Source organism: Gorilla gorilla, chromosome 17 (assembly GCF_029281585.2).
Source record: "Gorilla gorilla gorilla isolate KB3781 chromosome 17, NHGRI_mGorGor1-v2.1_pri, whole genome shotgun sequence".
Lineage (NCBI taxonomy): Eukaryota > Metazoa > Chordata > Mammalia > Primates > Hominidae > Gorilla > Gorilla gorilla.
Genome location: NC_073241.2, coordinates 50,220,358 through 50,247,869, shown reverse-complemented (window position 1 = coordinate 50,247,869; position 27,512 = coordinate 50,220,358). Strand labels below are relative to the sequence as shown.

Here is a 27,512-nt window from a genome sequence, read left to right as displayed (position 1 = left end):
TGGACATGTTTTGTCACAATTAGAATAGTTTTTGATGGCCAAGCTGGTGTAAATGTGGACATAGGATAAAAGAAGCTTGAAGAGTAGAAAAGGGTACCCAAACAGAAATGGAATATATTTTGACTCATTTTTCCTTTCTATATCAATGACTTGCCACAGGATACTTTGTGGGGTTTTTTTGTTTGTTTTTTGTTTTTGTTTTTTTGTGAAAGCAAAGTAAATGTGGATATAGATGCAAATGTAGATAAAGATGATTTAATATATTTTTTTAAAGTGGTAGCAGGCCAGGCAAGGTGGCTCATGCCTGTAGACCCAACACTTTGGGAGGCTGACACAGGAGGATTGCTTGAGCCCAGGAATTTGAGAATAGCCTGGGCAGTGGAGCGAGACCCCATCTCTACAAAAAAATGCTTAAAAATTAGCCAGGTGTGGTGGCATATGCCTGTAATACTAGCCACTCCAGAGGCTAAGGCTGGAGGATAGCTTGAGCCCAGGAGTTCAAGGCTGCAGTGAGCTGAGAAGGTGCCACTGCACTCCAGCCTGGGTGACAGAGTGAGACCTCATCTCTTAAAAAAAAAAAAAGAAAAGAAAAAAAAAGATGGTATCAGAAATTTTTAAATAAACTGAAAATTTGTCTTATTCATTTCTGATCTTAGCAATGAACTGTCCTGAACATAACCACCAGCACAGCCTTGTTCTGCCCTCCGCCATGGTTAATGATTCAAATGGGGAGGGAGGGGGTAAAGAAAAGATTATCTTTTGCTTTTAATTATATGTGTTTATTGTGATTTTTAAAATAAGGCATCATATCTCTTCCAGAATATTAAATATAAGATTTACTAACATGCATGCCTTCTGCACAGTTTATTACATGACTCCTACTCCCATTTTACAGGAAAAGAATAATTTAGAGATAGATTTAAACTACAAACTTAAATCATTACAACAACGGTTAGAACAAGAGGTAAATGAACACAAAGTAACCAAAGCTCGTTTAACTGACAAACATCAATCTATTGAAGAGGCAAAGTCTGTGGCAATGTGTGGTAAGTGTCAGTTTTAATATTTTTACAAAATTGACTTTAAATAGTGACTACAAAAAATTTGGTTTTGGTCAAAATTTTATACTGTATAACTCGTACAAATTATAATATAAATTATAGGCCTGGCACAGTGGCTCATGCCTGTAATCCCATCACTTTGGGAGGCTGAAGCCAATGGGTCACTTGAGGCCAGGAGTTTGAGACCAGCCTGGCCAATGTGGTAAAACCCCATCTCTACTAAAAATAAAAAAATTAGCCAGGTGTGGTGTTGCACGCCTGTAATCCCAGCTACTGGGGAGGCTGAGGCAGGAGAATCGCTTGAACCCAGGAGGCAGAGGCTGCAGTGAGCCGAGATGGTGTCACTGTTCTCCAGCCTGGGCAACAGAGTAAGACTGTCTCTCAAAGAAAGAAATTATAAATTATAATCAAGAAGAGGATGCCTTCCTTTTGATACTTTCCTGTTTTTTTTTTTTTTTTTTGAGACGAAGTTTTGCTCTTGTCTCCCATGCTGGAGTGCATTGGTGTGATCTCGGCTCAATGCAGTCTCCGCCTCCAGGTTCAAGCAATTCTCCTGCCTCAGCCTCCCGAGTAGCTGGGATTACAGGCACCTGACACCATGCCCGGCTAATTTTTGTATTTTTAGTAGAGACAGTGTTTCACTATGTTGGCCAGGCTGGTCTCGAACTCCTGACCTCAGGTGATCCACATGCTTCGGCCTCCCAAAGTGCTGGGATTACAGGCATGAAGCACCATGCCTGGCAATGCTTTCCATTTTTTAAGATCACAATTTCACCTTCTAGTTCCCTCAGTTTACTACTCTGTTTCCTATAAAAGTTAGTGGAATCTGTCTTTTCTCTGTTTTTTAGTAGCCCTTTCCTTGATTTTCTTTATGATCCACTCTGGATCATAAATTATCTGTTAATTCATCTGCTATCTTGCTTTGTACCCTCAGTTTTCTCATTTCTTTGTACTTCCACTGTGTTATGCCTCCAAACACAACCCTAGTTCAGACCAGCCAGCCACTTTCTTCAAGCAGTTGAGTGTTAGTCCAATGCATTATCTGCAACCTGAGTTGTCAATTTTTTTTCAATTTTTAAAAATTATTTATTTTTGGTAGAGAAAGAGTCTCACTATGTTGTCCAGGCTGGTCTTGAGCTCCTGGGCTCAAGGGATCCTTCCACCTCGGCCTCCCAAAGTGCTGGGATTACAGGCATGAGCCACCATGCTTGGCTGTCAATTTTTTTTTAACATATCGGTCATAAGTTTCTTCTCCCAGATTTTTATTTATCTTAAGTTTCCTGTGCCGTTTCTTTATCACTCCAGTTTTAGGTGAATTTTATTCTTATTTCACAAGTAAATAATGAAAGCATAGGTGTGAACTCCTCAAAATCTAGTTTTCTTGTCAATCTGTCCTATTCTTTACCTGTCTTCATTATCTTCACTGTTATCTTAAAGGAGGGTAAGCTCCTCTTATCTCATCTTAACTTCTTTTCTCTTTTTCTTTTCTGTATCATCAACCTTTTTACCTCCATTATCTTCTTTCTTACTGTAAACATGAACAAGTCTCCCATCTTAAAAACAGAGACGAATCCATGCAGCAATCTGTGATCCTTACTAATTACTGTTTTATTTCAAATAAATTAATAAAATAGTCAAACTTCAATGGTGTCAGATTCTTTATAGAAAAAAATTAAAAAATATCCAAACTTCTAACAAGTCTTTTCCTCACCTTCTGCTTATTCTTAACCTACTACAGTCTGGATGTGTTGGCATCTTAAATTATTTTTGCTCAAAAGAAAGCTCATAATCTCATCCATCAAACCTGCTCTTATTCTTTATTCTCACTAACCTAGTTAATGGCCATATGGTCTTTATGAGCTAAGGCTTTGGAATCAGACAGATCAATGTTGCTCTGTAACTATTCTAAGTTAGATGAAAAATGCATGTAAAGTGCCTGTGCATAGAAAGTTTTCAGTAGCTATTATCTTGGCTACTGAACATCACATCATCATCTTGCCAAGAGTTGTTCTACTCATCAGTCATATTCACTTAGGTTAGAACAATTTTCCTTTTTAGTCAAATCGTATTTTGGTTGTCCTTAAAATCCTTTAGTGGCTTTTCATTGTTTGCAGGGTACCTTTCAAACTCCTTGTATATACAGAATCTTTAAGTTGACACCTGCCTGTCTTTACAATCTTACTACTCTACACTTTGTTATGTGTACCCTGTGCTTCAGCCATATTGAGCTTCTTTTATTTCCTTCACTTAAGTTAATTATCGACTGCCTACAGACAAGGCACAGCTGGGAATATCGCAGAGAATAAAACTGACAGGAAGCCCGGAGATTACATTCAGATGGTGAATATAGACAAAAAAAAAAAAAAAAGAATACATAAATGAAAATACGTACAGCTTGTAATTATTAATGAGAAGGAAATACATATTAATATGATTGTTTTGACTTGGCACTGCCCTGGATGGGGGTTCTGAGGAAGGCTTTCTGAGCTAGTAATATTTGGGGTAAGAACTGAAAGTCAAAATGAACCACCTGTTAAATGAGCTGGAGAAGGTGCATTCCAGGCAGAAGTGATAGATAGTAAGCTCAGAATTCTTATTCTAAGATTTGTATGAAGCCACTAGCACATTTTAAGCTTCTGGGATGTGTAATTTATATTTTTAAAAGATCATTCCCGCTGCTCTGTGGGAATGCTTTCAAGAGTGAGAACAGTGATAAAAAGGGAGATCAGTTAGAAAGCTATACGCTGTAAACACTGGTAGTAGTAGAGAGGGAAAGAAGTCGAGGTATAGAGGAGAAGAGTGATGAATTGGATAGAAAGAGGCCGGGTGCGGGGACCCACACCTGTAATGCTAGCACTTTGGGAGGGCAAGGCAGGCAGATTATTTGAGGTCAGGAGTTCGAGACCAGCCTGGGCAACATGGTGAAACCCCCATCTCTACTAAAAAATACAAAAATTAGCTGCGTGTAGTGGTGCGTACCTGTAATCTCAGCTACTCAGGAGGCTGAGGCAGGAGTATTCTTAGAATCCAGGAGGCGGAAGTTGCAGTGAATCGAGATTGCACCACTGTATTCCATCCTGGGCAACAGAGCGAGACACCATCTCAAAAAAAAAAAAAAAAAGACTGAGTCTAACTGGGGTTGGAGTGGTTTGGGGATAGGTCAGAAGTAAAGGCATCTATTGTGGATACGTTAACTTTAATAAGATTATTAGATATCTAGGTGGAGATGTTAAATAGTCAATTGGTATCTAAGTCTGGAGCTCAGGAGAGAGATATCAAGAGTCAGAAGAACATAGTGGATGGATTTGTTTTGATTAAACAGAAGGGTCTTAAGAGGTGACAGTTTTATTGGTGCAGCTAAGTTTGTAAGTTTGGGGGGAAAGATAAGGAATAGTTTATATTTATTTAATAGTTTATATTTTGTCACCTAGAGTGGTCTCCAAGAGTGGGAAAGCACATTTTAAATAAACTTGAATCCTTATGGGGCAACTTACTAGTTACATGAACATGGAAAAGTTAACCTCTCAGAAGCTTAGTTATATTTCAAAAAAGGAGCCTCAGTGTAGACTAATATATTCCAGTAATAATTAAAAGAGGTATACTACTGTGGAATCTTATTCATCTGAATTGTATAAATTGGAGTTCCTACCATAGCCTTAAGCCTCTTCAACCTTTTCTGGAACAATGCAGGGTATAAATTAATAACCACAGCCTTATTTTTCTGCTTTTGCTTGATGTACGTTCATTGTTCTTTGTTAATTCACTTCCTTTCTAGCTATACTGTTCACCTTCTTGTCTGAAAGTGGTACCAATTAATCTCATCATTGGGCAAGAGCTGGGTTTAGAAGATTTTATTATTGTATTATATTTTATAACTCCTTTAGAGATTTCTGCTATATAAATAGTTTACATAATGTGAGAATTTCTATAATTACTAGCTCTATTCAAGTCCCAGAATAAAAACAATAGAGACATTTGAAACCAGTTTACAGCCCATATAAAGTGAAATGTGTTAAAGTACTCTTTCTTTAAATGTATGTTTGTAACTTTTTGCTTTCCCAGAGATGGAAAAAAAGCTGAAAGAAGAAAGAGAAGCTCGAGAGAAGGCTGAAAATCGGGTTGTTCAGATTGAGAAACAGTGTTCCATGCTAGACGTTGATCTGAAGCAATCTCAGCAGAAACTAGAACATTTGACTGGAAATAAAGAAAGGATGGAGGATGAAGTAAGAAAAATAGTACTGACTTTGTTCATCTATTAAAAGAGAAATGGTTATATAAGTTATGACTGAAGAGTTATCTATAATTTAAACACCATGAAGGAGATTTGAATGAAATAATTGACATGGGTCTATGTTCACTGCTGTATGGTCACCCCAGCACCTAGAATTTTCCTCTTCAAATAGTTATTGAACATTCACTCTGTGTGATCTATGCCATTTTTCACTATGACAGTAAAACTATATTGAAATGTCATAGTTCCTTCCCTGAAAAAACTGACCATCTGCTTTAAAGAAAAAAAAGTCTTTATTACAATGCGTCTTACATCCCCAAAGAAAGAGCATTGCTCTTAGATTTCAATAAAAGTGTTTAACTGCAGTCTTTCCTGGCTTAGATTGATAGCACAGGGTATACATTTTATAAAGCAGTTAATAAACAGATAAAATGATAGTATGTCCTGGTGGTTACTATATGTACTTTAGAAATTATTTCTAAGACTGAAAGTAGGAAAGCCTTTTCAAGAAGATGTAACATGTTACCTAGATTTTAAAGGTTGAGTAAGACTTCAAAAGGTAATAGTTTTGGAGTCAGGGCTTTACTTGCTAGAGGGAATATTATCAGTAAAGGGATGGATAATAAAGTGAGTACCGGCTGGATAAGAAGATGCAAAAGGAAGGCATAAAAAGGAACTTGATAGAACTTTAACTTTTTGAAGGAAAAACGAAGACATGTTGAGTAGTCATGGGAGAAATTTGTAGGCCAAAGTATCGATACAAAACTTGCATGGGTGGCCAGGCGCGTTGGCTGACACCTGTAATCCCAGCACTTCGGGAGGCTGAGGTGGGCAGATGGGCACATTGCTTAAGCTCAGGAGTTTGAAACCAGCCTAGGCAACATGGTGAAACACCCATCTCAAATACAAAAATCAGCTAGGTGTGGTGTCGCATGCCTATAGTTCCAGCTACTCAGGAGGCTGAGGTGGGAGGATTACTTGCACCTCAGGAGGTCGAGGCTGCAGTGAGCCAAGATTGCTCCATGGCACTCAGCCTGGACATCAGAGTGAGACCCTATCTCTAAAAAATAAAAAATAAAACTTGCATGGGAGCTATAGGTGAAAGCACTTTTAGAAAAATCAATCTGGTAGTGGTATATAGAATGGACTACAAAGAAGAGAAATTAGAGATACCTATTAAAGCTAGCATGCAGGAGGAATGTATGTTCAAAATTTGAAAGATAATATTCAGTCATTTAAAAAACATAATTTTTGACTACCTATTTGGCTCTGTGCTAGGAATTGGGGGTTACCGAAGTGAATAAGATATAGGTATGGTCCTGACTTTATTGGAACTTACAGCCAGGAGGGAAAAACAGATATTAAAATAGTAACCACGAGCATTGCAAATAATTAAAAAGAAAGTACTGAATGCTATAGGGGTGTATTACTAATCACATTTGAGAGTTACAGAAGGCCTTGCTAAGAGTATGACATTTGAGAGCTGAAGAATGAATAAATGAAGGAGGATAAAACAGGAGTAGTGCGTACGAGAAATGTGAGGAGAGGGAGAATTTGTTGCATTTGAGGATCTGAAGAATATGATTGGATTGTAGAGAATGGCCAATGATAGGAATAGAATTAGAACAGATCATGAAGGCCATTGTAAACCACTGTATGAATTTTGAGTTCATTGGTCCCAACACCTAATAAACACTTCAGAAATATTTGTTGAGTTGAATAAAACATATGTTCAGTTTGTTTGGTTAAGCTTTGAAGGGTTGTAGAGTAGAGCACGTAAACAGGTAAATTTAAGTACTCCATTCAAATGTTCCCCCAGAAATGGCTTTTTTTTTTTTTGGAGACAGAGTCTCACTGTCACTCAGGCTGGAGTGCAGTGGCATGATCTCGGCTCACTGCAACCTCTGACTCGCAGGCTCAAGTGATCCTCCCATGTAGCTGGGACTACAGGAGTGTACCACCATGCCTGGCCAATTTTTGTATTTTTTTGTACAGACAGGGCTTCACCATGTTGACCAGGCTGGTCTCAAACTCTGGGTTCAAGCAATCCACCTGCCTCAGCCTCCCAAAGTGCTGGGATTACAGACATGAACCACTGTGCCTGGCCCAGAAGTGAGTTTTATAATCACCTTGTACTACAGAATTTTCATGCTGATTGGGGTAGAAAGGAACCAGAATTTTTTTCCCTCCACAAGATCTCATGTCTGAAATTTGGGAATTAATTTGACTTAATAGTAAATCTACTGTAATAAACACATGGAACAATGAAGACTCTTTAAAATACTAATATTTTCTACTAGTACCATGAATTATAATGTACTTGATTTGGTTAGTAGTCTTTCAAATAATGTCTAATAAATTATTTAAGAGATTTAAGATCCCAATTATTTTTCTCATTCATAGGTTAAGAATCTAACCCTGCAACTGGAGCAGGAATCAAATAAGCGGCTGTTGTTACAAAATGAATTGAAGACTCAAGCATTTGAGGCAGACAATTTAAAAGGTTTAGAAAAGCAGATGAAACAGGAAATAAATACTTTATTGGAAGCAAAGAGATTATTAGAATTTGAGTTAGCTCAGCTTACGAAGTAAGTCTTTAAAATAACATTGTGATTTCTTTCTTTTTTGTGTTCATCATTGACTTGTGTGTTTGACATTTTACATATGTACAGATTATGTACTTAGAGTTTGTGAAAGACAGAAAAAAAGTATTTAGAAGTAAAAGAATTTACTTGCAAAGGTTTTCAAGGGAGTTCAGGCTTTGGAAAGACCACAGTTTTCTCATCTGATTTTCATGCCCACAAAAGTCATCACATTTCTTCAGGTTAGAATTACAAAAATCACAGTGCCTTGTAGGAGATGTTCAAGGTTTATTTCAGAGGCTAGAATTAGACATGACACTTTGTTCGTTTTGTTTTGTGTCTTTGGTTCATCTCAAAATGCAAAAATGTCTTTTTTCTTTTTCTGTTACTCTTGGGATGTGATATGCCTGCTTATTTGAAATGGAGAACAAGCAAGATCAGGAACGCTTTCACAATTTGTCGAAGAATATGCTTCACAAGTTTAATATCAAAAGTGGATATATCTTATGCCAAGTCCTGTGTTTTTATTTCCTCCACCTTAATTTTATCATATCATCACTTGCTAGCTTCATTTACAAAAGTGATTCTTGGATTAAATTGTCAGTTTTCATAAAATTGGATTTATATTGGTGAAATTCTTTTCCTCTTTTAGGGCCACCATTTTCACAAAAATATGTTATATATTTTTTTTCTCCAAAAATACTCTCGCTCAGCATTCAGTGGAGATTGGTGTAGACTTTCTGTCAGCCACATGCCTTTTGAGATACTGAGAATACAAAGCTACTACTGTCTAATATGAAAGTCTAGCAGCTAGATTTTCAAGCCTAGCTGCTAGGCTTTCATATTATACAGTAAATACTTATTGAAAATCTGTGTCTTTGGGTTACATTGGGTTTCCATCTTTTGGACTCTGCTCCTATGTGAGTTGTGTTTATGTATGTATTATATACATGCAGTTGTCTATCTGTGTTCCTCCTTGTTTGTCAGTTTGTTGTTCTTGCTTTCCCTTCTTACCTGATGGTTCATTTCCACCAGCCCCTTTCTTGTGCTTAATTGGCTATAATATCTAGTATGCAGTACTGAATTATTACTTATTAAATATAGTACTATGATATGTAGCACTGAATTATTAAATTTTTCATGCCCCCCTCTTTTTTTATTTACTGTACAAGACGTTTTCTTCCCTATGACTGCTTTTCTCTGTAAAAATTTACCAAAAATATGGTATCAATTTTATTTTTTCATTTTGGATAGATCCACAATTAATATTCTCCAAAAAGTGATCATCAGTAGAAAAGGGTTCTCACTACTTTTGCATAGCGTCATTTTATAAGGAGCAAGATAGAACCGGTGTGGCCTGACCAAGTTAATTAGTAAAATAATGAATAATGAAGTATGTTTTTAAAAAATAAAGATTGTTTTAGTAAACTTTTTTATATTAGCAACTTTAACAAACTAAGAAAAAATGAAGTCTAGTATAAGTAGGAGCATTTGTTCACTTGTTTTTCTTTTCATCTGAAGACAGTATAGAGGAAATGAAGGACAGATGCGGGAGCTACAAGATCAGCTTGAAGCTGAGCAATATTTCTCGGTAAGTGAGAATCATTTTTAACATACACACTGTTTCAAAACCTGACTTAAAACAAGGTATTTAGATTCTTTTATGTGAACTATAATTCTTTTTCAAATGACTCTTCATCTTCTAATAAACATTGTGACTTTTCTGCTTTTTGTTTGTCCATTTGTTTCTTGGCATATTCGGCTATCATTGGTATATGTTTTTAAATTGTAAAAACTTTTCAGGCCAGGTGCGGTGGCTCACACCTGTCATCCCAGCACTTTGGGAGGCCGAGGCGAGTGGATCAGTTGAGGTCAGGAGTTCAAGACCAGCCTGGCCAACATGGTGAAACCCCGTCTCTACTACAAATACAAAAATTAGCCGATTGTGGTGGCAGGCACCTGTAGTCGCAGCTACTCAGGAGGCTGAGGCAGGAGAATTGCTTGAGTCCAGTAGTTGGACATTATAATAAGCCAAGGTCATCTGTGCTCCAGCCTGGGTGACAGCAAGACTCTGTCTCATAAACAAAATGAAAGACTTTTAAATATTGTTGAAAACTCTTTCCCTGAGTGTTTGCTAAACGTAATTATTCAAAGTATCTACTGCTAACTTCTGCAAAGTGATCGGTAGCATCCCATACGCTTTCTTGCCATATGCTTCCACAGAGCAGTCATCCAGTGCCTCCAAATGTTTGGATGGATGTCAAATGACTTGTGGTGATTCTTGTGGATTTTTGATTTTGCTTCTAGAAAATAGTACAAAAGCTGACCCTATCTCAGTTCTGATTTATTCCATTGCTTGTGGGCATTGGATTAAATAGCATTCAATTCAATAAGCTGTTATGAACCAAATTTTAAGATTTGTCCTTTTTCTGGGTTTTCAAATCAGATTATTTTTCTTTTTATCCCTTCATTGATTTACTTATTTGAATTTCAGTATTTGAAGTCAGAGAGATAAGAATCTGAGTCCTAAAGGCCAAATAGATTAATTTTAGAAATTATAAATGCTTAACCTAGAGTAAGCCCTTATTCTTTTTTCATTTGCATTCCCATGGACATTTATGTATTTTTTTGCCTAGAAAAGTGCTGTTTCTTGGTGTAATAAATAAGTGTTAAAAGTAGTTCTCCACAGCTGTTTCCTGGCCCTTGCTATTTCTTTCCCTTCTCTTTTTCTTTTAAAATGAAGAGGGTAGTTAAAAAGAAATAGACATCAGAACTGGAAGTTCACTCTGTAACTTCAGCAACTAACACAATATGAGTCTGATGCGTTAAATATTTTTCACTGGCGTTGGCAAAAGCTTAGTGAATTTTGTAAGAGCGATTGTTCTGAAATAAGCATATATTATAGATATGTTAGCAGAATACTTGATAAATCTTATTTGTGGATATTTCTTTTTTTTTTTTTTTTTTGAGACGGAGTTTCACCCTCTCGCCCAGGCTGGAGAGCAGTGGCACGATCTCGGCTCACTGCAAGCTCCGCCTCCCGGGTTCACGCCATTCTCCTGCCTCAGCATCCCGAGTAGCTGGAACTACAGGCACCCGCCACCATGCCTGGCTAATTTTTTGTATTTTTAGTAGAGACGGGGTTTCACTGTGTTAACCAGGATGGTTTCGATCTCCTGACCCCATGATCTGCCCGCCTCGGCCTTCCAAAGTGCTGGAATTACAGGCATGAGCCACTGCGCCCGGCCTTTTTGTGGATATTTCTTTACCTGTCTCTCAACTACCCAGTACATCCCACCCACCAAAACAGAAGTGATTTTTCTAACATTAGTCAAGAATTGATCTAACCTTTAAATTAGTAGTATGTGTTAAATTTCTTTACAACATCTTCCCAAATCTATAATACACTTTATTAAGCTATAATGTCTTTTTTTTTTTTTTTTTTTTTTTTTAAGATGGAATCTCACTCTGTCGCCCAGGCTGGAGAGCAGTGGCATGATCTTGGCTCACTGCAACCTCCCACTCCTGGGTTCAAGCGATTCTCCTGCCTCAGCCTCCTGAGTAGCTGGGATTACAGGAGCATGCCACCATGCCCAGCTAATTTTTTGTATTTTTAGTAGAAACGGGGTTTCACTGTGTTAGCCAGGATGGTCTCAATCTCCTGACCTTGTGATCTGCCCACCTTGGCCTCCCAAAGTGCTGGGATTACAGGCGTGAGCCACTGCACCTGGCCATTAAGCTATAATTTCTATATAATATACCCATTTTAAGTGTACTGGTTAGTAAATTTTGACAAATATGTACAACTGTGTGACCACCACCACAGTCAACATGTGGAACATTTTTTTTTTACTGCAAAAAGTTCCCTTACGGCCCTTCACTCTACATTTTCCCCACCCACCTCTATACACAGACAATGACTGATTGTTTTCCATGATTATTGATTATTTTCACCTGTCCTAGAATTTCATCTACCTGGAGTCACAGTATACACTCTTTAACACGTGGTTTCTTTCACTCAGCATATCTTTTAGATTTCTTAGATTTACATGTTGTATGTATCAGTAATTCATTCCTTTTTATTGCTGAGTAATATGAATTAACCACAGTTTTGTTTTTTGTTTTTTTTTAACCCATGTATTGATGGATGTCTGGGTCATTTCCAGTTTGGAGCTGTTATAAATAAAACCATAAGGGAAATTCATGTGTAAGACTAGGTGTTGACATATATTTGCATTTGTCATGGGTAAATACTTAAGAGTGGAATTGTTGGATCATATGTTAATTTTTTAAATTTATAAGAAACTGCCAAATTGTTTTTAACCCACCATAAACACTTATTTCTTCTTGTCACTTGTTTTGCAGACACTTTATAAAACCCAGGTAAAGGAACTTAAAGAAGAAATTGAAGAAAAAAACAGAGAAAATTTAAAGAAAATACAGGAACTACAAAATGAAAAGTATGTCCATTTTACTTTAGAACAAGAATCAGTACTGCAACAGGCATTCTTAAGTTTTAAGATAGTGAATAGATGTGCCATTATTCTGGTGGGAATGGTATAGAACACAGTTTATTGGGCTAATTCAGAACAAATCAGATTAGGCTGAAATTTGCCTTTATGGTGAAAAAAACAGTGCTATAAATCAACACTGTAGCAATTGCAGAGATTCATTAAACTGACAAAAAGTTGGTTTGACAATTGTTTTCAGGAGTATTGCAATTTTTATTTTTTTAATTTTTTTTTTTTGAGATGGAGTCTTGCTCTGTCACTCAGGCTGGAGTGCAGTGGCATGATCTCGGCTCACTGCAACTTCCACCTCCCGGGTTCAAGCGATTCTCCTGCCTCAGCCTCCTGAGTAGCTGGGATTACAGGCGTGCGCCACCACGCTCCGCTAATTTTTGTATTTTTAGTAGAGACAGGGTTTCACCATGTTGGTCAGGTTGGTCTCAAACTCCTGACCTCATATTCCGTCCATCTTGGCCTCCCAAAGTGCTGGGATTATAGGCATTAGCCACCACGCCTGGGCTAGTATCAATTTTAAAAGATCTATTTATGTATAAATCATGCTGTCTTTGCAAATCATTATTTTAAGTTAGATAAAGGTATTTAAGGTGTTCTTAGGATTACTATGCAGGTTATGGCCGGGCATGGTGGCTCATGCCTGTAATACCAGCATTTTGGGAGGCTAAGGTGAGAGGATCACTTGAGCCCAAGAGTTCAAGACCAGCCTGGGCAACATAATGAGACCCCATCTCCAAGGAGAAAACCTTATAAAGCTATTTCAAGTTTAACAGCTTCATTTTAGAATTCAGCTGACAGGCGCAACAAGATAGTAACTCCTGCGGAGTATCTCATAGCTAGGTAATGTCAGAACAGACACTAGAACTAGTTTTCCAACATTGTTATATTCTCTTTACATTTAATTACCTTTGAAAGACTGTTGTTGAAACAAACAATTACAGAAAACAGCAAAACTAATTCAGTTCTTATGAATTATGACAAATGTCATTATAACCATCATCATCCATGAAAGAGAACCTTGCTGTCCACTTCAGAAGCCCACTATATCCCACCTCCTAATTATGCCTTCTTTCCTCCCCACCTCAAGAGTAATCACCATCCTAATACTAATTTGTTGAAGAAACTGGATTTTTTTGTCCTGTAGATGTTCCCTCAGTTGCGATTTTATTGATTGCATTTCTGTAGTTGGTTGAACATTCCCCATTTCCCTTATGTTTCCTGGAAGTCAGTAGTTGTATCTAGAGCTCCTCTGCCCAATATGGTGGCCAGTAGCCACATGTAGTTACTTAAATTTAAATTCAATTACGTAAAATTAAAACTTAGTTCCTCAGATGTACTAGTCGTATTTCAGGTGCTCAGTAGTCACATGCAGTTAGTGTCTACCATATTATAATAGATGGTACAGATATAGAACATTTCTGACATCCTGGAAAGTTTTATTGGACATTTCTGATTTAGAAGCTTAATCAGATTCAAATCTGACTTTTAGGAGGAAGAAGACTAATTCATATATAGCCTTGTACTTTCTGGTTGCCTATTTCTGTTGTTAACCACCATGGCATTCAATGTTAGATCCTTAATACATTAGGTGTTGCAAACTGGAGATACTCACTTTTATCAGTCTTCATTTTTTTTTTTTTTTGTTGGAATACATAACTTTTATTTTTACTAGTTTTATAAATAAACTTAGACTTTTTGTTGTTTAACTTTGTTGACTTGATTACAAATTAAGTATAATTGCATCTTTTTGCAATTAAGTTGCCTTAATCGAGTTGATTATATTGATTAAAATATTTAAGGTCCAAAATTGACAATAGTTTGTTGCAGAGCTGTATATTATCTTAAATTTTAGCATCACAGCGGGTATAAACATACTAATTCGGTGGCCAAGTATCATAGTTAGATAGCCTAATTAACTGGAAGCTAAGGTAGACACAAAGCTGCATTTCCTGGTTATTCTCTGATATAGTCATATTGTAGAATCTAGTCTGTTACCTACCATTTGTATGGTATTCACAGTGCAATATGCAATCCCAGGTGTATGCATTCACTGTGAAGGGGACAGTTTAGGCAGAAGCCAATCAGTGATCTGAGGAACAGAAAGAGAAAGTGATTAAAAGTGCCAAATATTCACTCCATACTATATTGTTTCAGAGTTGATATATTTTCCCTTTTTCATCTATTCATCTATTTAAGACAAATATATGGATCACCACTATTGTGCTATAAGTACTGTGCTTTGTGCAGCTATCCAATTATTAGTAAGTTATGATTCTTCAGGTGCTTCAGAATCAAGTTAGGAGAGATATAATCAAGGTATAGTGGCTATGCCAAAGGATACCTCATCTTACCATGTGGGATTCAGAGAACATTTCCTAACAGAGATCACAACCGATGGAAAGTAGAATTAGCCAGGGAATGGGATGTGGGGAACAAGGGACAATATAGGCAGAAGCCAATCTGTGATCTGAGGAACGGCAAATGGTTAGTTCGTGACAGATAAGGCTGGAGAGAGAAAACTGAGTCAGATTACAAAGGACCTTGGGTATCATGCTGAAGAGTTTAAAATATTGAAAAGTGGGGACTTTTGTTTCTTCTATTGTTGTCTATTGTCTATTCCCAGCACTCCAATCAGGGACTTTCAGAGAATAAGTATTCAATAAATATTGAATGAATAAATGAAAATTCTAAGCTAGTGACTGATAAGTATTTTAGAAAACTCACTCTAAGGAGTGGAGAATGAATTGAAGTAAGGGAAAGCTGGGTGGATGCAGGGAGCCCAATTATATAACCGCTGGAAAAACTTAGATGTAAAATTATAGTGGAAGTTGGCAGTAGGAGGCAAGTGCATAAAACGAAGTAGGAAGTAAAAGAAGTAGGATTTGTAGATTTGGAGGCATAGGGGTAAAGGTTAGGATAATTTTCAGGCTGACTCTCAAGTTTCTGACCAGAGCTGTTGAGTTGATGGTAGTGCTGGTCCCTGAGCTAAGGAATGCCAAAATTGTGAGATGAGAGGAGAGAAGATTATTTTAATTTCAGGCCTATTGAGTTTGAGGTGCCTATGGGATGTCCAAACAGAAATGGATACCACTGTATTTGGACTTATTGCTTTAGAATGCAGATAAAAGATAAGAACTTGAAGCTGATTTGATAGTCTTTGCATACAGAAACCACTAGTATAGAGATCTGTTAAGGTGATTGTATATCTCAGAGTTTATAAACTCATGAGCCTATGATGCCATAGGTGTAACTAGGCTGTAATTAGTGGGGTCTAAGTGCAGATATATTCGTTATGTAAGTTGTAAGGATTATAACAAACTGAAGATCTCGCCTTCTCAGTTCCAGCCATTTGTTACCACATGATAACACTGGCCCAGTATGTCAAGATCTTCTGATTTTTCAAGAGAAACCAAGAATCTGAATTTTTATATAAAAGGTTGACCCAAAACTCTTTTAGGTGTATGTTTGTGTATGTCTGTCTGGATCCCTCCAGACAATTTTCTAGGCATTTGAAATATACCTGTGTGAACAAGAACAAAGCCACTCTTTATAATCTTATAATCCAGAAGAATATGGAATTATTGATTATTGAATTCTTTTAAGAGGTAGGAGAATAAGGGTGAGAGATTGACCTTAAATATTATTAAAGACAGTCTTTCATTATGGAGAGTTGTAAAGGAAGTCTGGATGAATATATAGATGCAGGGGGCACTGTTGTAGACTCATTTGGTCCTCTCAGGTAGCAAATTGTAACCCGTAGTGTAGGATCAGAAGACACAAAGGCTGAGGAAAGACTACTAGCTCCTAGACTTTTAAGGAATGGGCAGAGGAAGGGAAACCAATAAGCTACCAACAATGTAAGAGAAGATCAGAGCAGGATATCACAAAAGCTGGGGTAAGAGAATATTTCCAGAAAGAAAAAGTGATTAAAAGTGCCACATATTGGCCGGGCATGGTGGCTCACGCCTGTAATCCCAGCACTTTGGGACGCCAAGGCAGGCGGATCACAATATCAGGAGATTGAGACCATCCTGGCTAACAGGGTGAAACCCCGTGTCTACTGAAAATACAAAAAAATTAGCCGGGCGTGGTGGCAGGTGCCTGTAGTCCCAGCTACTCGGGAGGCTGAGGCGGGAGAATGGTGTGAACCTGGGAGGTGGAGCTTGCAGTGAGCCTAGATGGTGCCACTCCATTCCATCCTGGGCAACAGAGTGAGACTGTCTCAAAAAAAGAATAAATAAATAAAAATTAAATTAAATTTTAAAAAGTGCCACATACCCTCAAAGGTCAAGAAAAACAGTCATAAATTGTCCATTGTATTTATATTGAAGGTTATTCATTATCTTGGTGAGAACAGCTTCTAAATAGAGATGAGAATAGGTATTAAAGTAGATTGAGACTGAATGGAAAGGGTAAAACAAGAGACAGAGTATATCTAACAGCCTGATTAGCCTTATTTCTATTCAACAAACCAATTAGTCACTCTCCTACTTCCAGGTATGTACATTGCTCTTCTCTCTGCCTGGAACAGTTTCCTCCAAGTATCTACATGGCTTGCTCCTTGGCCCTTCTCCAGGTCCACATCATTTGGGAAGGCCTTCCCTGAATATGCTTTTTACATTGCAAACATCCCCACCCCACTACCTTGGTGCCCAGTTCATCCTTCCCTATTTTATTTTTCTCTGCAGCACTTATTCCCTCCTAATATATAATTTTCTTACCTGTTTTATTTATTGTTTTTGTTTTTCTGCTAGAAACAAAGCTCTATGGCAGGAGGAATTTTCAGATGTTTCATTCTTAGGTTCAATTCATTGCTGTATGTCTAGCACCTACAATTGTAACTGCAGCATTGTGATGCTCAGCAAGTGTTTGTTAAATTAAACAATTCAGGAGACTTGGCTGTTATGGCAAGGGGATGTAGCAGTAGCTAGAGGAGAATGTGAAGGAGAGCACTTTCTTTTTAACAGTAGTGTAAACTTGAGCATATTTAAATGGAGCATGGGAAGGAGATCAGAGTAGGAACAGCCCCACATCTATTCATTCAAATAAATAAAATTTCTGAGCGCACTCTATGGGCCAGAAAATTTTCTAGGCATTTGAAATATACCTGTAAACAAGAACAAAGCCACTCTTTATAATCTTCTAATCCAGAAGAATATGGAATTATTGATGATTGAATTCTTTTAAGAGATAGGAGAATAAGGGTGAGAGATTGACCTTAAGTATTAGTAAAGACAGTCTTTCATTATGGAGAGTTGTAAAGGAAGTCTGGATGAATGTATAGATGCAGGTAATTTTACCCTGAACCATCTAATTCTTTCTTGCTTTTTCTCTTGCACAGTAGCATAACCAGGGATAGAAATATATTCTGGATTAAATAGGTTTTCTGGTGTTTTAAAGTATAACCCAGATACTTTTATCTTAACACAAAGCAGAAACTCCAGATAAGAACATGTCATGAACCTGAAGCCCTGTATTATAGTAGCTAGCAGAACCTCTCCCAATATTCTTAGATTTGGCATTGGCAGCATTTCCTTTCTTTTCCTAAAGTACTAACTCTACTACTCTCCTAAGAAAATTATTTCACATCTCGTCTCTACTCAGATCTCCAGCTTTTCCTTATTCTTGTACTTAGCTAATGGCCTTGCTTCCTAAAAATCAGAAGAGAACATCTATTCTCTTTCACCACCATAGCTACTAACTTGTCTGCATCAGAGTAGAGTATCATAAAAACTGGGGGAGGAGGATATTTCAAGAAAGAGAAAGTGATTAAAAGTGCCAAATATTGCTGGGCGCGGTGGCTCACGCCTGTAATCCCAGCACTTTGGGAGGCTGAGGCGGGGGGATCACGAGGTCAGGAGATCGAGACCATCCTGGCTAACATGGAGAAACCCCGTCTCTACTAAAAATACAAAAAATTACGGGCGGGCGCCTGTAGTCCCAGCTACTCGGGAGGCTGAGGCAGGAGAATGGCGTGAACCCGGGAGGCGGAGCTTGCAGTGAGCCGAGATCACACCACTGCACTCCAGCCTGGGTGACAGAGCGAGACCCTGTCTCAAAAAAAAAAAAAAAAAAAAAAAGTGCCAAATATTGAGAAAGATCACAAAAAAGTCATAAATTATCCATTGTATTTATTTTGAAGGCTACTCATTATCTTGGTGAGAATAGCTTCTAAGTAGAGAATAGTACCTATAAACCCTGCCTTCCTTCTGATGATGTAAATGGACATCATGAGCTAACACTCTTATCTAATGCTAGTCCCTCGATCCTATCTCTTCCTGCCTACTTAAGAATATGACTTGGCCGGGTGTGGTGACTCATGCCCGTAATCCCAGCAATTTGGGAGGCCCAGGTGGGTGGATCACTTGGGTCAAGAGTTCGCTACCAGCCTGGCTAACATGGTGAAACCCCGTCTCTACTAAAAATGCAAAAATTAGCCGGGCATGGTGGCACATGCCTGTAGTCCCAGCTGCTTGGGAGGCTGAGACAGGAGAATCGCTTGAACCTGGGAGGCGAAGATTGCAGTGTGCCGAGATTGCGCCATTGCACTCCAGCCTGGGTGACAGAGACTGAGTCTCCAAAAAAAATTATGATTCCAACAATTCTCTTATCTTTTCTACATCAATTTTTACCTTTTTGTAGTCATTATCATTGTTATGTAAACATATTTAGATATCTCCTCTAAAAACAACCCTCTTACACCGGGCGTGGTGGCTCACGCCTGTAATCCCAGCACTTTGGGAGGCCAAGGCGGGTGGATTCCCTGAGGTCGGGAGTTCAAGACCAGCCTGACCAACATGGAGAAACTCCATCTGTACTAAAAATACAAAATTAGCCGGGCGTGGTGGCACATGCCTGTAATCCCAACTACTCGGGAAGCTGAGGCAGGGGAATTGCTTCATCCCAGGAGGCAGAGTTTGCAGTGAGCCAAGATCACACCATTGCGCTCCAGCCTGGGCAACAAGAGCGAAACTGCGTCTTTTAACTACATTATCTACATGGTAGCCACCATCCCACTTTTCTTTTTTTTATAGCCAACTTACTTGAAAAGTAACATACCAGGTATCTTCCACCATCTTTTTTCATTCTCTCTTGAGCTCACTCCAGTCATACTTTTGCATTCATCATGCTAACAAAACAACTCTTCTCAAGGTCAGTGGGGTCTTCCTAATAGTGACTTCTCAGTTCTCACCTTATTTCATAGCAGCATTTGACTTAGTTGATTACTCTCTTGAGAAAATGTCTTCATTTGGCTTCTGTGGCGCCACATGCTGTATTTTCCTTATTGAACTGGCTACTCTTTCTCAGCCTCCCTTGTTCCTTTTTCCATTCTAATTGCTGAGACCCTTAAAAGTTTGGAGTGCTCAAGGGATTACTCCCTACTTGTTCTCATCCAGCCTTGTGGCTTTAAATGGTGTCAGAGTCCAAGTACATCCTTCCTTGAATTCCAGACTTACATATCCAGCTGTCTAATTGACATCTCTACTTGAGTGTTAAGCACCCCACATTTAACGTGTCCAGAAAAACTTCCTGATTCCCTCACCTTGCGAACTGCTCCTTCCTGTCTTCCTCGTTTCAGTCCTGAACAATTCTGTTATTCCTAGTTGTTTAAGTGAAAAATTTAGAGTCATCCTAGACTCTTCTTTTTTTCTTACACTCTAAATGCAGTCCACCAACAAATTTTCCCAGTGTTAACTAAAAATTATGTATAGACTCTAATCACTTCTCACCACTTGTACCATTTACTGACCTGGTCCAAACTGCCATCATCTCCAATCTTGATTATTTCAGTAGTCTCCTAACTGGTATCCCAGCTTCTGCCATTGTCCCCCTACTGTCTGATCTTAATACAGCAGCCAGAATGATCTTTCTAAAACACCAGAGTACCAGAATAAAAGTCAAAGTCCTTGTATTGCCTTGGAAAGCCTTACAGTATCTGTTGTTCTCTTCCCCCTACTTTTCTTCTACTGTTGTCTTAGCAGAGAGGCCTCCTTGATCAACCTGTAATAAAAGTGATCATATTCATAACTTTCCATATTTTATCTTGTATTATTCTCTGTGGCATACTATATAGCACTTGTTCATTTTTTAAATTGCCTGTACGGCCCCACTAATGCATGCTCCCTGAGGGCAGGAACTTTGTTACTGCTGTGTCTCTTTATTTATTTATTTATTTATTTTTGAGACGGAGTCTCGCACTGTCACCTCAGCCTCCCAAGTAGCTGGGATTACAGGCACACACCACCACACCTGGCTAATTTTTTGTATTTTTAGTAGAGATGGGGTTTCACTACGTTGGCAGACTGGTCTCCAACTCCTGACCTCATGATCTGCCCGCCTCAGCCTCCCGAAGTGCTGGGATTATGGGGGTGAGCCACTGCTTCCGGCCTGCTGTATCTCTTAATTCCTAGAACAGCGTGATGCATAGTAAACATAGTGTAGTACTTAGTAAACCTTCAACTAAATAGCTGTTGGGTGAATTAATGAATTTTCTCTGTGTGTGTGTGTGTGTGTGTGTGTGTGTGTGTGTGTGTGTGTGTTTACTATATGTCTCCCTCTTGAGGCTTCAGGCAGAAAATTTGAATTGTAATACTAACTAGAAAATAGGAGGTGGAAGTTACTCATTCAGAACATATTTATTGAGCACCTACTCTGTTCAGGGAATACAGCAGTGACTAAGAGAGCTTATCCAAGAGAGGCTCTTTGAGAAGAGTAGGCAAACTGGAATTGTCTTGGTCTGAATGTCAGTTCTGAAATGTTTTAGTATCATTTCCAGGGAGCATTCTCAGATTAGTTTGTAGTGATTTGCAAATCTCTTATAAGTTTTCATAATCTCATTTAATTTCGGAGCTGGAAGGGACTAGTTTAACCACCTCATTTTACAGATTTGATGAAACTGAACTGCAGGAAGTGTAAGGGACTTGCCCAGTGTCTCTACTCAATTAGTTAATGATAAAACAGAGATAAAGTTCTGGGTCTAGCCTGCTGATTAACAAGTCAATGACTTTTCCACTATGCCATGCTGCCTTCCATTCCAAATCCACAAGAAATTTCTTTTCAAAAGCAGACTATTTGCTATTGCTTTATTACCTTTTTTAGTTAAGCACAATATGAGATAGAAAACTAAATAGTTCTTTTATAATTTTTCAACATGTGAGAGGTTAAATTCATTACTTTTATAGAAAGTTTGCAATGGATTTGAATTTATTTTAAGCAATAAAATAATTCTTTTTATCATTTAAAGTTAATTGTGTTTTTAAGAATATGATTAAGTTGGAAGAATGAACTGAATTTGTTTACATCAGTTTCTCTTAAAAAATTGTTGCAGAGAAACTCTTGCTACTCAGTTGGATCTAGCAGAAACAAAAGCTGAGTCTGAGCAGTTGGCGCGAGGCCTTCTGGAAGAACAGTATTTTGAATTGACGCAAGAAAGCAAGAAAGCTGCTTCAAGAAATAGACAAGAGATTACAGATAAAGATCACACTGTTAGTCGGGTAAGTGTGATAGTCAAGTAAGTTATATAAAATTTATTTAAATCACAATAGGTCACATCTTAAAGTATTAGGGTAAGTGTGTGTGCAAGTGTATTTACTTCTATGTTAATACATAGTGGTCATTCTGTACTCATGTATAAAATAGTTTGTATAATACCAAGCATTTGTTAATTATTGAAATTCTTGTTCAAGATATTGGGCTTTTGTTTGTATAGGCACAGAACCAATGCAATACTGGGCTGTTTTTCTGGCTTTAGATCTTATTAGTTATATTTCATATGAAGTAATGGCTTAGCTTAAATTCATTTGTTGTTCTCTTAATACATTGCAACTGATTTTATGGGACAGAATTCTGTGAAATATAGAGAAACCATTTGGGAATGAGGAATTCTTGGGATAATATATAAATCCATTATAAGAAAACCAATACTCCAAACAATTACCTATTCCTGAGGTTTATACTGTAATCTATATAGAATCATGGGACTAAAAAGAGGAGTTAGATTTTTCTTGTAAAGCCACTATCAGTCACTCTGGGTTCCAGTTTTGCCCCTAAGAAGTTATATGGTCTTGGCAAAGTTGGCTTTAACTTCTCTAAGCCTCAGATTTCTCATCTATAAAATAGAAATAGTAATATCTCTTCCACATGATTGTTATGAGGATTAAATAAGACAGTAGACATAGAATGATTAATATAACATATAACAAGTAATGATTATATATTATTAAGAGTAATCTATAAATGTTTTTATTATCATTTTCATCATCAATATTCAGATAAAGATATTGAAGTTCAGAAAAAGTATGACTTGCTTGGGGTCACATACTAGGTTAATCGCAGAGCTAGAACTAAATACAAATTTCTTAGTTTGCAATCTAGTTATCTTGCCATTACGTATGCCCCCCTTTTGTTCATACATATATCTATATGCATACAATGAAATAATTTTTGGATGCTGTTAACTACTTTTAAATATTTTTGATGTAATTACATATTTTAAGCTGGAAACCAGACATTTGCTGTAGTTCAGCAGTGTCTGACCTGTCTTTATCTAGCAGTATATTTAAAGGTTACTGCCTGAAATACGAGAATAGCAAAGAGGCTGGAGCTTAAACTTTTGTGTGCTTTGTTTAGCTTGAAGAAGCAAACAGCATGCTAACCAAAGATATTGAAATATTAAGAAGAGAGAATGAAGAGCTAACAGAGAAAATGAAGAAGGCAGAGGAAGGTATGTAGAATTTTTAAAAAATCATCATGTTAAATCAAATTCAGTGATTTATCTTTACCTATGTTGTGTTAGGTTTCTAAGATACCTGTTTTCATATATTAAGTAACTTCTGTAGCCTTAAGAATTATCTTAATGAAGTTACTGAAAGTTACTGTGTAATGTATACTTATTTGAATAATTAAAGACATTGTTAGTTTGAAATGCAGAAATTAAATTAATACCATACAATAACATTTAATATAATTTGTTGACAGAATATAAACTGGAGAAGGAGGAGGAGATCAGTAATCTTAAGGCTGCCTTTGAAAAGAATATCAACACTGAACGAACCCTTAAAACACAGGTATACATGCTTTCGATCTTTTCCACATGTTCATTTTTGAGTTAATCATTGCTCTTTATGCACTTTTTCCTAAAACCAAGGCTTACAAGGTTCAAGCTTTTCATTAGAACAAATAAATTCTCTCCCCGCTAACTATAAAAAACTTATTTGTGAACTAGAATTTCAAGGCCAGGCGCGGTGGCTCATGCCTGTAATCCCAACACTTTAGGAGGCTGAGGCCAGCAGAACACTTAAGGCCAGGAGTTCGAGAGCAGCCTGGCTGACATCGAAACCCCAGTCTCTACTAAAAATATAAAAATTAGCTGGGCGTAGTGGTGCGCTCCAGTAATACCAGCTAGTCAGGTGGCTGAGGCACGAGAATTGCTTGAACCCAGGAGGCAGAGGTTGCAGTGAGCAAAGATCATGCCACTGCATGCCAGCCTGGGCGACAGAGCAAGACTCAGTCTCAAAAAAAAAAAAAAAAGAAATAGGATTTCAGTTAAGAAAGCTAACTTGCCTAGTAATATTGTATAGTTGTAGAAGATAAGAGTATGTGGCCAAGGCATAGAAGCTTTATTTGCTAGTACCCAACATCAGAGTAGGATTAGCATACTCTTGATTCAGTACTGGGTTGTAAAGTTAACCAAAGAAAGGCTCCTGGTTCTTACATTTAAGTAGTGTGATAAGTCAGTGTTAGTTACTTGTGCTACCAGTTATCATGTCTCAACCATCATGAAGTTGTCCTAATTTTCATACACACAAAAAGTCCTGCTTCCTGATTTTGAAGAAAAAAATACATTTTAGTATTAAATTGGATGACTACACTATTGATCTTTATTAATAATATTTTAATAGGCTGTTAACAAGTTGGCAGAAATAATGAATCGAAAAGATTTTAAAATTGATAGAAAGAAAGCTAATACACAAGATTTGAGAAAGAAAGAAAAGGAAAATCGAAAGCTGCAACTGGAACTCAACCAAGAAAGAGAGAAATTCAACCAGATGGTAGTGAAACATCAGAAGGAACTGAATGACATGCAAGCGGTAAGGTTTCTGTGTGTGTATGGATATGAGTGTGAAGGATTATTTTCTTAAATTATTTCTGTATATACTTGTTATATATTTATCTTGTTTAGATTGGGAACAATCAAGGGTTCTGCCTGTTTGGTTTCAGACTGAAATTGGGATATGGCTGTTATAATATTAACTATAATTGGGGTAGAGGTTTTGAAGTATTGTAGCTTATTTATTTTCTCTAGTCAAGACTCATTTTTTTGAAATCAAAATAACAAGCTTAATTTTTTGATATCCCTTGGCTTGTTAATAGAACAAAATTGAGAACCTGGTCTCGGGCACTTAGATCTAAGCTTTTTAGCTCCATCAGTTATGGTTTTCTGAAGTTTTCTATACCTTTAAAGCTACTTCATTTGGAGCCAGAAAAGCATTTTCTTTTGTTGTAACTTTTTTGTTTTGATGGCTTATGTTTGAAAACAAAAACAAAAACTCTTTTTAAGGCAAGGAGAAAAGGAATTTGTCCGAGCAATGTATTACTGAGAAAGAACTTGACATTTCTGTAGTGTATCAAAATCTGTGGTAGCAAACATTCATGAAGTTTACTGTACATTTTTAGTATTAGCAATTTAAATTATCATATTTCAATTAATAATGTTGGAAATTGTTTTAGCTTGATTATATTATCTTGATACTTTTCAAAATTAGCAATTGGTAGAAGAATGTGCACATAGGAATGAGCTTCAGATGCAGTTGGCCAGCAAAGAGAGTGATATTGAGCAATTGCGTGCTAAACTTTTGGACCTCTCGGATTCTACAAGTGTTGCTAGTTTTCCTAGTGCTGATGAAACTGATGGTAACCTCCCAGGTAAGAATAATTCTGTATCATTCAAACATGTATAAATGTCTTGGAAATTAGTGTATATTTCTTTCATTTGGTTTTCTACCTCCTTGTCATTTTGTCCATGGATTCCTAAGAAGGAATTCTTATTTCTGATAGCCAAGGCCTGATGATGATTATACACTTGGTGTATTTTGTGGAGTAGAGCAGTTGTAAGCAATCTTAGGCTATTTAAATAGACCTAAGAAGCTTTACCTGAATAAAAACCATAAGAGGTTTATGAACCTATTTTGAGCAGCCTAAGTCCACAGTGAGAGTCAAAGCTGCTACTACACGTCTCACTATTTTTTAAAAGTTGTACATTTTTGTGAGTAATAGCTCTTTAACATTTTATGTATTCTTGTGCTAAAACTAAGAACTGTACTTTATCATCAGAACCACAGCAGCTACATATAGAACCCTATCTAGTGGAGTAGTGATCAACTTCAGTCAGACTTTGCTAAGTTTTAAGTTTGGGGAAATAGATAAAATGGGTTGGGCAGGGCAGTAAGAGGCCGGGGTGTCAAATAAAGGCAGGAATGAGTGGCTAAGATTTGAGACTTTTTTCTGTGTCTTCTTTTTCCCAGTGGAGAATCAATTTAAAAATAAACACAACCTCATTCTTGGTTTAATCGTCATGTAAACTATAGTACATTTATGTACTTTACAGAGGTGAGAAATACACATACTATAAGTTCAATTTAGAAATAAAATGAGTAGGTTATCATTATTAAAACATGCATTTACATGTACACAGAGTCTTAGTTCAGAGTCTTGGAAGTTTTGTATACATGGTAATAAACTTGAAAATAGATTTTAATTAGTGTATTTTCTGAATAATACATAAATAGGAAGATATTTATGAAGCAGCATGTTTGATATTGGGATTCTGTTTTAACAGATATTACTTGTTATTGTGAATTTGATATAAGGAACTAGATGAGTCACTCAGAAAATTTTATAGTATCTTTCTTGGTCAAGAAAGTGGGACTCAAAGTGGGAAATGAATTCAGCTCCTCTCTGTATGCTATGTGATCCCCGGCCTCATTCTTGTGTGGCTTTGCTAGGTCAAAATCAGGTACCTGGGAATGGAAAGGCAGTGAAGAAATATTTCTTATTTTAATGGTCAAGGAACTCCTCTGTTTACCTATTTTTGGCTCTCTGAAACTGCCTACCTCTTGAGAAACTTGCAGGTACACACGATTCATTATTGTAGGATCACTTTGAATTTAATAAGAACCTGTAGCTTTAGTAGTTGTTTGAACATCTTTCTAAAGTTAGACTTAATCATCATTAAGAATATGACTTTTAAAGTGTTTGGCTACATTATTTCAATTGTTGAACTGAATTTGTAGGTTAGATTCCCACTTCATTAACCCTGAGATACTTCTGGAGTTATTGAGTATAGGGGTTCTTACTCTATGTATGTATGTATGTATGTATGTATGTATACATTCTTACTCTATGTATATATGTATGTATGTATGTGTGTATGTATGTATGTATGAAACAGTCTCACTCTGTTGCCCAGGCTAGAGTGCAGTGGCGTGATCTTGGTTCATGATCCTGCCTCCTGGGCTCAAGCGATCCTCCTGCCCCAACCTCCTGAGTAGCTGGGACTACAGGTGCACATCACCACACCCAGCTAATTTTTTTAATTTTTTGTAGAGACGGGATTTCACCATATTGCCCAGGCTGGTTTTGAACTCCTGAGCTCAAGCTATCTGCCTGCCTTGGCCTTCCAAAGTGCTGAGATTACAGGCATCAGCCACCCGCCTGGCTGACCTTGCTGTGTTTAGTGTCAGTTCGAAATCCTGACCAATTTTATTTTTATTCCACACATTTATCTTTAACTATTTATAATGCCTTATATGCACCTTAGTTTTCTTAGTATTGGGTTAAATATGTCAGAAATGGACACATTATAGGTGAATGCTACTTAGAAGATTCGAGTTGAAAGGTGAGCTGGCGGGACTGCTAATGAGGAAAGTGATTAATTTTACCCACCATCGTGGCTGATTCAGAAAGGCTAAGCTCATAGTGCCATCAGCTGGCTTCATTGGCAGACTTAGGCTGGGAATCCATTTAGGTTTCAGAATCCTGACCTAATAAATTGACTTATTGAGCAAAGAGATTTTTAAATGTTTCTACTAGCTCCATTTTCAGTATATTTCTTAGA

The 27,512-nt window shown here is 37.3% G+C and overlaps 1 protein-coding gene across 2 annotated transcripts in view; it reads left to right on the top strand.

The window, feature by feature from the left end:
- ROCK1 (Rho associated coiled-coil containing protein kinase 1) overlaps window positions 1–27,512 on the top strand; it is a 161,452-nt gene that overhangs the window by 119,215 nt on the left and 14,725 nt on the right. For both annotated transcript variants that reach the window (XM_004059230.5, XM_055368617.2), the window contains exons 18-27: window positions 896–1,046; window positions 5,124–5,284; window positions 7,696–7,880; window positions 9,396–9,465; window positions 12,240–12,334; window positions 21,726–21,891; window positions 23,027–23,120; window positions 23,375–23,463; window positions 24,298–24,486; window positions 25,162–25,321. In XM_004059230.5, coding sequence (XP_004059278.3) covers window positions 896–1,046; window positions 5,124–5,284; window positions 7,696–7,880; window positions 9,396–9,465; window positions 12,240–12,334; window positions 21,726–21,891; window positions 23,027–23,120; window positions 23,375–23,463; window positions 24,298–24,486; window positions 25,162–25,321 — 1,360 coding nt within the window. The remainder of the gene's footprint in view (window positions 1–895; window positions 1,047–5,123; window positions 5,285–7,695; window positions 7,881–9,395; window positions 9,466–12,239; window positions 12,335–21,725; window positions 21,892–23,026; window positions 23,121–23,374; window positions 23,464–24,297; window positions 24,487–25,161; window positions 25,322–27,512) is intronic.